Source organism: Tupaia chinensis, unplaced genomic scaffold (genome assembly GCF_000334495.1).
Source record: "Tupaia chinensis unplaced genomic scaffold, TupChi_1.0 Scaffold139767_1, whole genome shotgun sequence".
Lineage (NCBI taxonomy): Eukaryota > Metazoa > Chordata > Mammalia > Scandentia > Tupaiidae > Tupaia > Tupaia belangeri.
In genome coordinates this window covers 1,208,207-1,220,630 of record NW_006199647.1, presented here as the reverse complement: position 1 = coordinate 1,220,630, position 12,424 = coordinate 1,208,207, and the positions used below count along the sequence as shown (strand labels likewise).

General features: G+C 51.5%; 1 protein-coding gene across 1 annotated transcript in view; it reads left to right on the top strand.

Annotated features, from left to right (window-relative positions):
- The first annotated feature begins 1,879 nt into the window (after nucleotides 1-1,879).
- CFI (complement factor I) overlaps nucleotides 1,880-12,424 on the top strand; it is a 28,454-nt gene continuing 17,909 nt past the window's right edge. The window contains exons 1-5 of the mRNA XM_014593147.2: nucleotides 1,880-2,261; nucleotides 2,769-2,836; nucleotides 3,785-3,922; nucleotides 9,103-9,373; nucleotides 12,071-12,221. Coding sequence (XP_014448633.1) covers nucleotides 1,883-2,261; nucleotides 2,769-2,836; nucleotides 3,785-3,922; nucleotides 9,103-9,373; nucleotides 12,071-12,221 — 1,007 coding nt within the window. The 5' untranslated portion in view covers nucleotides 1,880-1,882. The remainder of the gene's footprint in view (nucleotides 2,262-2,768; nucleotides 2,837-3,784; nucleotides 3,923-9,102; nucleotides 9,374-12,070; nucleotides 12,222-12,424) is intronic.

Genomic DNA, 12,424 nt, shown 5'->3' with positions numbered 1-12,424 from the left:
GCCCCAACGCCAACAGCCGCCCAGCCCGCCGCGAGCACGGGGGCGGCGTCCTGCCTGGGCTTGGCTGGTCGGCCCCGGCCCCGGAGACCCTAGCTCGCATCCGCACGCTCGCCGCCCTCTTCGCGAGGGCGAGCCTAGTGCCCGCGCAGAGGCCATGGTGAAGGAGCCGGGGACGCCCGTCGCCTCGACAGGAGGAGGAGCCCTGCGGGAAGGGGGCGGCCGGGCCTCACCCGCGCCCGGCTGCAGCTTTGGGGGTTTAAGGCACCGGGTCCGGGACTCGAACCGCAGTCGACTACATGGGAGTCCAGCGACATAATCGTGCCAACTGCTGGTTCCTCCACGTGCTCTAATAAGCAATGATACTGGGCGTTTAGAACGTCCCTACAGAACTGAGGGTCCCAGGAATTTGACCATATCAGTGCAGTCCTTTCACATGATTAACCGAAGAAAACTACCTCTAACATCTTCTCAACATCAGGATTTAAAAGGAAGCCAAGTGGGACTGTAGGTGGCTGCTGGCCTCGCGGAGAAGCCTGCAGGAGCACTGGGGAGGACTCCGGCTAGAGCTCCCTCTGACTTTGTCCGAGAACCCCTATAATAAGCAGATAGTATCGCTTTTAGCTCTCCAGAAAGTCAACGGTGTCTTGACCATCCCCCAGAACTTGCGGTGACCTTTGCTCTGGACCTCTACTCCCCACCCCGGACGCAGGACCACTTCCCCCGGTGCAGTCATTGCCTGGGTGTCCAGGGCATGCAGGAACCCTACTCTTCCCACTCACTTTTGTCTTGCGCCTAAAAAACAGGCTACTAAAAATCACTTTCGCCCACTTCTCACATTGCAGCTAGAGTGAAAACCTGCCTGCTGTTCTGGTTCTACTGTCCAGGGCTGTCTCTGGTCTGGTCTGCCCTTGACACATCCAGGCGTGGTGATTGCAGCCAGGCTTGGCGCTAAGGAGCCCCTCAGTGGCAGTGTGGGGAGGGCAGGGAGAGCGGGCCACAGCTCGCCCGGCCTGTATTTACCAGGACTCTGCCGGAGAGTCGTCACTGCAGTGGGAGGAAGGTGGGTGCCTCCATTTTATTCCTGAGGAGAGGCTCAGGGGGAGCCGGATGGGCTTCATGGCCCTGACTGCTCGCTCAGCTCACGCCTGTGGCTCTCCAGGGAATCGCGTACAACCAGCTGAAGGAGGAGGCAGCCTGTGTTGTCTGCGACTGGCCTGGTGCACGTTGGAAGTAGGCAGCCCTGCGTCACACCACGCTGGGGGAGACGCCCTCCCGAGGGCAGAGCCACGGCTGGCAGGTGTGGGGTCACAGGCAGTCCTTTTTCTTAGAAGGAGAAATATTTGAAGATCAAGAACTAGGAGGTCTGGGATAGAAACACTGACATACATGTGGGAGCAGGTGTGAAGTGTAGACTCTCCGCTAACCCGCCAGAGAGAAGGCGCGGAGTCACGCTCACACCAGCTCCCAGCTCGCTAGCATGGTGGGCATGGCAGAGCAGCCACGGTGGCTGAGATGGAGACTGCCCTGGAGGTCAGCGCGTGCATATTAGCGTGTCTCACTGCCGCCACCTACATCCCTGCACACACATCAGCTCTGCTGTCAACAAAGGGCCAGGGTGACAGCAGTGGAGAACGGTCTCATGTCCACAAGGTGGCACAGTTCGTCAGTGAGACCGCAAGCCACAGGATGGCGAACCGCGTCTGGCCCCTTCAGTCCCGGGGAGCGGTGACAGATTCTAGCAGGAGTGGACCTTATTCGAGGCACAGGCATGGCTGTCCTGCCTGCAGGGCCTCAGCACAGAAGGTCCGGTCATCCTGCGAGAGAGCCCACGTGACATCCTGCTAGACAAGGAGATGCGGGAGAGGGCCTCTGGCCCTGGGTCATGTCACGTACCACACCTCCCAGAATGCTGTGGCTGACCGAGCTTCAGGAGCCTGTGCACTGCAGACCGGAGGTGCTCGTTGGAAGCGGTACTCTGAAGATGAGCTGTCCTCCAGGAAGCAGTGGGCATGCAACCAAAAGGCAGGCTGGAATGCCACACTTAGGCCCGGTGACCAGTCGGGCTTTGTACTTCCTGTCCCCCAACTGCAGTCCTGCAGAGTCAGAAGTCTTGGTCCCCACAGGACCGCACTTTCACCGGGGCACAGCATGGGCTCTGCAGCTGCTGCCTTGGCCACATCGGGCTCCTGGTCTAGCCACTGGCCTGGAAGAAGGGGAGTCGCCATCCCGGCAGGATGATGGGTGCCGCTCACTCAGAGGAGGTAAGGCTGCTTTACTACAGAGAAGGCAGGGAGCGGGACCGGCAGGTGGCATGGTGGTTAAAGGCGCTGGACTCCCACATGGCTGACTATGGTTTGAGTCCCAGACCTGGCGGCTTACTTTCTCGCCCCCTCATTCTCTTGTTCTGTCCCTTTCTGGTCAAATTTAGATAAATAAATGAAGTTAAATTAAAGTTAAATAAAATAATCATTAAAAAAAAAAAAGGCAGGGAGGAATCTGTGTGGAATTCGAGAGTAAAGACAGAATCACACCTTGGCCTGAAGAAAATGGTGACCAAGAGCTCAGATGATGCTTCAGAGAGGCTGAGGGTCATGGAGGGTCATGCCATCAGAGAGGCCACCAGGGCCAGCAGAGGTAGAAGTTCAGGGTGAAGGAAATCTAGACTAGAGAGGAGGTTGCAAATGAGAACTACAGCCCCAAGGTCAACTGCAAGGACAGGGCTACAGTTTTGCCCACTAAATCCCTTTTCCACGTTTTACATCCAAAAGAGAGGCCCACTGGAAGTCTGAAGGAGCCATTCTTGGAGTATGCATGGAAAGCAATCTACAAGATGCAGGTAGTAGACTCCAACAGACAGACTTGAGTGTTCCAGATCCCCCTTCAAAGGTCGTGCCACTGGCTGTGAGGAGTGTGGTGGGAAGGCACCTCCTCCTGATAGATAATATGACACCCTTCAGAATATGCCCCAGCTACGAAGGACTGGCTCACCCAAGGTCATGGCCTTCCCAGGTAACCCGCTCCAAGTGACTGAGCAGGCACAGTGTGATGGCCCGGCCATCTTTCCTGGACTGAAGGACACCAGCCCGTCCCACCCCAGAGCTCCCTGTACACGAGCCAAGGCGTCGCGCAGCGCCTATCGCAGTTCAGCTTCTGCTCAATCCCGGTCCCTCCCCACCCTCCCACAGCTTTGATCCGTAGCATCTGCACCCCAGTCTGCTTACGGAGAACCCCAACTGCAATGGCAACAGTACCCTCACAAAGGTAGCTCCGAAATACACGTGGAACCTGCCCCGTAGTTAGTACTGCGGCAAGAGTACTTGTTTCAGAGTCCTGTGTGCTCAGAGACTTAATTGATCACAGCACGACCAGCACGTGGTAAAGGAGCTGTTTGTGTGTGGTCCTGGTGTGTGTACGGATGTGTCTGCTTTAGAGAGCTTCTGATGGATTTAACACAGCATTCAACATGTTGTGCTTTTACTCCTACCATCTTCCAATGCTCAACATTAAGGGAAAAAACTATATATATAGAAAGAAAGAAAGAAATTTGCTTCCTAAGTTTGGTCTTTCCTGGAAAACAAAGTCAAGGCATTGTCCATGACCAAGGTGGGGAAATCGGCCTCTGCAGGAAACCCCGTCCCTATTGGCTGCCTCCCTGGGCTAGCTACTAGGAAGGGCATTTTTGGTTTCAGTTACGGTAAAAGTCTTTGGATTCGTGCCACTGTCTTTCAGAGATCAAAAGTACAAAGCTCTTTGGAAGAGGTTCTCTTTTTAAATATTTTTTCAGAGGTTAAAAATTAAATTCAGAAAGACTTTCTGGGATGAAGAAGAGTCCTCAGCAGAGACGCAGCCCCGGAACACCTCCGCCATGAAGCTGACTCAGGCCACTCTGCTACTTTCCTGCTTCTGCTTAAGTTTCTGCAAGGTGAGTCAGTACTCGTGAAGACTAGTTTACATATTTTGAAGATTACAAACATTAGAAAAAATCTTAGAGGAGATATTTTGAGTTAAATGTTCCATAGCCCAGTTACCAAGAGTGCTATCACGTAGTCACTAGCAAATGTTGTATGTTAATATCTTGAGGAAAGACTTGTAAGAAAGTTGTCCTTCCTACATGTTTATGTTTGTGCGTAGACATCGAACTGAATAAGAATTTTCCCAATTCAAGGCTGTACTTTGCAATAGTTATATTAAATCACTAAATGTTGATCAGGCGCCTCCTACGTGCAGGGTAGAGTGCTAGCAAATGGGAAGACTGGCCTCCTTAAATAGCCTGCTCGTAGACTTGAGGAAGGTGATGCAGACATGCCAGTGCAGGAATAATAAACGAAACGTAAATAACATTTAAAAGGTAAAAGAAGCGACTGTTAAACATTCAAGTGCCAAAAACAGTACAGATGTGTGACAAAGGACTTTAACGAAAGGACAGACGTCATGCTCAGAGGTCAGGAAGGGATCATGGACCAAGCAGGATCTGCACTGGACCTAAATCTGAACGGGACTTGAGTAGTGATGGCGAAGGGGGTGTTCCCCAACCCTTCCAGCCAGGAAGCGCCTCGTGCCGCTTCCAGAGGGAACGGCTGTCGAGCCTCGCGTGGTAACAGCCGGAGGGCTTTGGAGGACAGGGAAGCCGGAGTTTCGGTCATTATGGGCATCTACTGTGACAGTGCTCCGCAGTGACGCCGCCCAGATATGCTCTCGTATTTCACACGGATAGTTCATTACAAACTCAGACTTACATGGTGCATTTCAGAGAGAAAGAATGAGGTCCGTACTAACGGGGTCTGAGATGCTGGAAAACGAGCGAATATATAGGCAGGGGCACTGCAAGGCAGATGTAAAGAATGGCAGAGTAGGTGAACGCGGCACGCGGCACTCGTCCCTGCGAAACACGGGCATAGCGAGCAGAGACCGTCAGGACCAAATGTTCAGCGCTCTGAACAGTGAGAGGCTGGTAGCGCTCAAGTGACCACCAAAGGAAGAGGCGACATGGAGACCGGAGGAAAGCTTGGCGGCGATAGTTCTTGGCCCACACCCTCTCCGGTCTGGCAGCGCTCTGGAAAGAAGGCAGTGAGCATCCCCAACAAAGGAGCCTGGTCCCTAGCTCTAGAAGGAGCAGAGAAGACCTTATTCAGAAAGAATCGTGTCTGTCTATGCCAACCTGCTTGGGGGCCACTGGGCACGTGACCCAAGACCTTGAATTGGTTTCATGTAATGCAGGGCAGAGCAGCAGCAGGAATGTAAGGCTAACAGCGATCTCAGCTATCTGGCAAGATTAGTTACTGGTGAAGCGTGAACACCTCCTTCGGAATATGACTCTGGGGACCAGCAGTTAGCGTAATGGCTATGGCTCTGAACTCCCATGTAGTCGACCACGGTTCACGTCCTGGACCCGGTGGCTTAAACTCATGCCAGGCGCGTGTGCATGCGCGCCCAAGATCCCGAGAGGAGAGTGGAGGAGGAGGGACTGCGGCGTGGCCGTCCCCCCTGGGGGGGTTTCTCGCTTGTTGCCATCCCCTTTCCCTGTACCCAACCCTGCTCCACACTGAATGCTCATCACCAGCAGCCGACACTGCCGTCTAGCCCTGTCCTCCTGAGTCTTTGTCACCAGCAGATGCAGCCAATTATAACTGTCCTTCCTGATAACTCGCTTTTTAAGCTTTTGTTAACAGTTTTTACATAACTCCAGGCCTATACTCTCTTAGGTGTGCAGTTTTTTCCTTTGGGGTTTTTGCCTTCATAACCCTCCCTCCCCCCCTGCCCCTCCCCCCCTGCCCCCCCCCCGCTCTGGTGCTGCAAGTTTCTGGGGTGACGTGAGTCCTCTCTCAGTCGCTGGCTTAATACAGGCCCCTTTCATCTGCCTACAACTGGGTGTCCTCTTATCCTCACACTGATGTGAGTACGACACTGGACAAGGACTGACTCAGCTGTCTTCCTCAAAGCCATGCTCTTCGGTTATGCCTGACACACAGAACGCTCTACATATCACATGTATGTAACAGCAGGAGGGTGGTGGGAAATGGGGAGGATGAAAGGGAGGGAATCAAAGGGAAAAAAGAAAGAAGCAAAATACTTAAGGGACATGAAAATGGAAAATGATCTGCTGACGACAACGCGTATAGTAATAACTTTGACTGGACTAATATACAGTGTATTCATGCTGGGAAAGTTCATTTCGTATGCTCTAATGATATAGGGTGATTAAATGTCAAAAATAATACATTTTTTTAAAGTATGTAACAAGATTAGGCTCTGAAGCCCAAAATTTGTGCTTCCTTAGGAACCATTTATATTCATTCCTTCTATGAATGAGCCATACTTTCTCATATATTTTTTCTTTTCTTTTCTTTTCTTTTTTTTTTAGAGAGACAAAAAGCGAGAAATCACCCCCCAGGAGGGATAGCCATACCGCAGTCCCTTCTCCCCCATTCTCTGGGGATTTGGGGCACACATGCACACGCGCCCGGCATGAGTTTAAGGCACTGGGTCCAGGACTCAAACTATGGTCAACTACATGGGAGTCCAGCGACATAGTCATTATGCCAATTGCTGGTCTCATAATAAACTCTTTAACAACTAATGATCAAAGAAAAGTTATAAAAGTTGGAAAGTATTTAGGAATAAGTGAAAACAAAAATATAAGTACCAAAACATGGTATGCAGTGAAAGCAGTGAACAGAGGGAAATTTATTGCAGTAAATGTCTGCATTAAAGAAGAACAAAGATCTCAAATTAATAACCTGACTTTATAAGCTAAGGAACTAGACAGAGGAGAGAGAAAGCTAGCAAAAATAAATAGATAAAATTAGAGTGGAGACAAACAAAATATAGCAATAAAATAGAATCATCAAAATAAAAAGTTGATTCTTTGGAAAGAACAACATTGACAAACTAGTTGGACTTGAAAAACAGATGATGCAAATAACTAAAATCAGAAATAAAATTGGAGGCGTTACTAAGGACACTATGGACAATTTTATGCCAACAAATTAGATAACCGAGATAAAAAAAATAAATTTATAAAAAGACGCAAATTACTAAAACTGATTCAAGAAGAAATAGAAAATCTGAATAGATATATAACAAGTAATGAGATTGAATCAGCAATTAAAAAAATTTAAAAATTAAAAAAAAACTCCCAAAAATGTCCAGAACCATATGGCTTCAGTGGTGAATTTACTAAACATACATGAAGCCTTCAGAAAGTTCATGAAATGGATTTTTTTAAATTGTGCTCCAAAATTAACTCATATTTTAATTCCATTTTTCTATGAATTTTTCGAAGTCTCCTTGTTTACAGAGAATTAATCCTAATCCTTCTCAAGGTCTTCCAGAAAAGAAAGCAGGAAGGAGCACTTCTGTGAGGCCGACATTCCCCTGATACCAAAGTCAATCAAAGATACCACAAGAAAAGGTGCAAAGGCTACCTCCCTCCAAAACCAAAATTCCCAGTCTCACTATTCGTTTTTTGTGTAGATCTCGATTTCCATCTTGCATAATTTTTTTCATTCTCGATGCACTTTTATTTTTTCTAATGTACAGGTATGCTAGTGTTTAATTCTTTCAGCGTTCATTGTCTAAGGAAGTTCTTATTTTGCCTTAATTTTTTAATAATATTTTTGCTGGGTATTAAATTACAGGTTTACAGTCTTTTCTTTCAGTACTTAAAAAATGTTGCTGCAGGGGCCAGCAGTGGTCATGGTGGTTAAGGCACTGGACTCCCACATGGTCAACTGCAGTTCAAGTCCTGGACTTGACAGCGTGGTTTTTCACTTTCCCTCTCTCTCATCAAATTAAAAAATAATAATAGCAAATCAAATTCATTCTTTTTTGGGGGGAGAGGTTTTTACTATAGGGCACATGAGCTTGCCAGACAGACAGAGAGAGACAGAGAGACAGAAAGGGAGAAATCACCCCCTGGGGGGATGGCCACGCCACAATCCCTTCTCCTCCATTCTCCTCTCGGGATCTTGGGCACGCAAGCACGTGTGCCTGGCGTGAGTTTTAAGCCACCAGGTCCGGGACGTGAACCACAGTGGATTACATGGGAGTCTAGCGACATAGCCATTACGCTAACTACTGATCCCAAATTCATTCTTTTTTAAACAAAAATGTTGCTGCATTCTCTTCTCACTTGCATTATTGATGAGAAACCTTCCTTGTCTTCGTTCCTCTGCATACTGTGTTTTTCCTTTGGTTCTTTTGAAGGTTTCCTCTTCGTCACTGATATTTTGTTGGAGGGGTGTGTGTGTGTGTGTGTTTTGCCCTAGGACGCATGCACTCACTGGAGAGAGACGGAGAGGGGGAAGTGAGAAATCAGCTCGCAGGTGGATGGCCACACCACAACGCCGTCTCCCCCTTCTCCTCTCAGCGTCCTGGGAACACATGCTCATGTCCCTGGTGAATTTTCCAGGCCGCTGGGGCTATAACTCGAACCATGGAGTTGGTCATGTAGGACCCAGCACTTAACCACCACACAACTTGGCCCCCTCACTGGTTTTTGAGCAGTTTGAACATAATATGCCTTAGTGGAGTTTCCTTCATGATTTTTGTGTGCAGAGTTCATTCAGTTTCTTGGATTATGTGCATATGCTTTCCATCAGTTTGGAAAACTTTAAGCCATTATTTCCTCAAAGATGGTTTTTGTTCCCTCCTCTTTCCTCCTCTTGGAGACGCCAATTACACACATCCTAGACTATTGGAAGTCTCCCCATGGCTCACCTGTACATGTAGTAGACAGTTCAGCACCGGCTTCGTCATTCCCTCCCAGGACTGCTGGCACCCGTCCACGTCTTCATGGGCACGAGTTTCCGACGCACTTAAGGAAAACCGGTCCCATCAATGTCATGGCTGCTACCCGCCAACCGTCACACATATTTCTACTCCTTGCAATGACCTTGAAAACTGGGAGCTACCGTGTCCGTTTTACAGCTGAGGAGATTTGCATTTTATAGGCCGACGCAGCTCTGAGTGCCCACGGGGAACCAGCACCGGGCTACCGCGCCACCTGCACCACAGGGAGATCTCTTTTGTTCTCTTCTTTGTTCATCTTCCAAAGGCAGCCTTTCGAGGTTGCTAAGTGGATGTTTTCTTTGCATTTTAAAGGTCACTTCCGTGTCTCAAACTGCGCTGGTGGATGAGGAGTGCCTAGCACACAGGTACACGCATCTCTCCTGCACCAAAGTCTTCTGCCAGCCATGGCAGAAGTGCATCGACGGCGCCTGCGTGTGCAAGCTGCCTTACCAGTGCCCGAAGAACGGCAGCGCAGTGTGCTCGGACAATGGCCGGAGCTACCCGACCTACTGTCAGCAGAAGAGTCTGGAGTGTCTCCGTCCAGGGGCGAAGTTTTCAAATAGTGGACCCTGCACAGAGGGAGGTAGGGAAGGCCTTGTTTCCAAGTTGCTCCGAGATGGAGGAGTAAGTGCGTCCTTTGTTCTCCATGAGAGGGGACTGTTCTGTGAGATGTTACCGTGACAGCTCAGAATTCTTCTCCAGACCCTCAGTAGTCATGGGGCGGGGCGCCAGAGCCCAGCTGCCCTTAGTCCAGAGCCCAGGGTGCTAAGGCCAGGGCTTCCCCTGGGTGCCCACCACTCTGCCACACGGTCATCTGGAAGTGTCCCCACTCCCACTTCTACTTGGCTAAAAGAGTTATTCCTAAAGCCATTGAGCTAATTCAGAACCCAGCCAAAAAGTCACTTTTCATTAATATATAATTGCACACATTTGTGGGGGCGCTGACCAGACCGTGCAGCCTCTAGGGGGTGTGGTGAGCACAGCGCCCTCTCACCTGCCCATGTGTCATCTCTTACGGAAGGACCTTCGACGCCCTGTCTGGTGGCTTCTCTGAGACTCCCAGGAAGCTGTGGCCCACTGTGGTCCTACTGTGGCAGACAGCACTGCTTCTGGTCCTCTGACCCATCCTCCTCTAACAGCTCCACTGACGTCCCTACTTGCCCAGTAGTTACTCCCTTCCCGCTTCACGTGGTCATTTCCATTTTCCGTAGAGCAGGGCCTGAGGTCTTGGGCTCTAGTGGAAGTCTTTGTGAGAGGTCGGTGCTCACAGGCCCTCTGGGTGGGGACAGGCCCACCTCAGACCTCCCGTCCGCAACACACCTCCTGCTGCACCTGTCCATCCCAAGGGAGGCTGAGCCACTGCCCTGGGCCAGACCCCGGCCTGGCACCTGGGCGCAGAGGGAGCCGTGTCCGCTCAGCCGGTGTCCAGGCCACATGGGGCAGCCACCCTGACGTTCAGGTAGGGCAGTTAAGCTTAGAGGTCTGGCGGATTTAGCTCCACGCCCCTGGGAGCCCCACCTCTGTATGGTCAAGACCCGCGACCTCTCAGGCCTCCGCGAACGTCAGGGCGGGTCCTGGGGCATCAGACTGCGGAAACGGACCCAGGCCCTGGGGAGCTCTTCACCAGTGCTCAGCAGCCCAGAGCGCTCGGGGGAACTGGGCTGCCGGGGGCTGGACTTGGGGTGGGGCCACTCACAGCGGCTAAGGCTCCGGGACTCGGTCTGGCTTGCAGGGCTGCAACTCCAGGCGGGTGAGGCCTGCGGGAAAGCAGGAAAGGCGCCCGTCAGCCGTGTCCACTGCCCAGAGGAGGAAGGCGCAGTGGAGGGCACTTAGCAATGTCGGTCTTTTCCTCTTGAGGCGTTAATTGCTTTAAACGTATGAGAACAGATAAACTCTGTCGTTCATGACAGCACGTGCATGCACAGGTGAGAGCAAGAAACCGCTCCTCCACAGGGGTCGTCTGCAGCCAGTCCTGGGCACTGGCCCACGCCGGGCGTGTTTCAGGCCGACCGAGCCGGGAGTGGAAGTACAGGGGCCGTGCGGTGTGGCCTCTGGGAGCGGCATGCTTGCGCTGCCCACTGAGCCGGCCTGTGTGAGCCCGGCCTTTGTCCTGGTCCGCTGTCTGGCTTACTCTGAAGAGCAGGACTTTAGGGTGAGACAGAGCAGGGCCCAACTGCTGGGCGCAGGTTGCAGGGCTCTGCGGGATGCTAGAGCTGCAGGGGGCCAGGGTCCAGCCGTGGACCCAGCAGGCACGGCACCCAGGCCTGGCTGTCGGGAAGGCTGGGGATGACCACCACATGAGAAATCCTATCAGGGCGCCTCTCTCACTCTCTGTCAAAAGAAATAAACAGAGTAAACTTAGAAAGAAAGATTAAAGGGACCAGTAGGTGGTGTAATGTTGCATTGCTGGACTCCCACGTAGTTGATTGTGGTTCGAGTCCTGGGCCAGCAGCTTGAAACTCACACAGGGGCTGAGCATGTGTGCCCAAAATCCTGAGGGGAGAATGGAGAAGGGATCTCAGTGCGGCCATCCCTCCTGGGGGTGATTTCTTCTTTTCTGTCTCTATGTCTCTGTCTCTCCATCTCTCTGTCTCTTCGGTGAGCACATGTGCCCTGTAGCAGAGGTCTCTCTCTCAAAAAAAAAAAAAGGAAGAAAGGTTAATAGAGCAGGTTGTTTCAGTCCCTGGCTTCACCACGCAGGTGGGTGCAGGTTGTCTCAGCTCCTGGCTTCACCACGCAGGTGGGTGACTTCTAGACAGGCTTCCCCCGTGAAAATGGGGCGAATCCCGGCTTCAGCTTCAGAGCAGAGGCGATGATCTGGCCGTCTTCAGTATAACTCAGTAGGCGGCACAACCACTGACACATAACAGCAAGCACCTCTAGAGTCACCGTTTGTAATCATTCGTTAAATCCTTCACGGTGGGCCAGCCCCACGGCCTGGTTTGTGAGTCAGATCCCACACGGCTGGTTCCGTCCTGGCCCTCGTGGCTGGAAAACACAGCAGTCGCATGTGTGTGCGTGCCCCAAAACCCCAACAGGAGGGAGAGATGGAGGGGAAGGGGTTGAGGGGGGACCGTGCGCTCAAAGGGGGGTGCCTCTTTCCTCTTCCTCAGTCTGTCTCTCTCTGGTGAGAGCGTATGCCCACTGAAAATGAGAAAAAAAAGAACACTTCATGGTGTTCAAAGCTAATTTGAAATTATACATTTTATTATTTTAAAGGTTTTCATTAAGGAGGGAGTAAAGGCCTCCATACGGCTGATTCTTTTTATTTTTACCGTAGGAAAATTCACCGTGTCCTTGTATGGCAACGCCAGCGCGGAGGGACTCGTCGAGGTGAAACTCGTGGGGCAAGACCAGAAGACGTTCCTGTGTAAACGCAGCTGGAGCATCCGAGAGGCCCACGTGGCCTGCCGTGACCTGGGCTTTCTGCAGTGAGCCGAGTCGGGCAGGGGCTTCCCGGGCTGGGCCCTACCTTCCCCACCACCTGCTTTCCCATCACCTCCGCTTCAGTTTCCTGGTCTGTAACCCGAGACCGTGAGCTCCTGAGCTGCTCCAGCAGAGCGGGTATGAGGAACAAGAGAGTTGGTGTTTTTGAGACGCCAGCGCCAGCATTGCCCAAGGCTGAGCCGCTGCC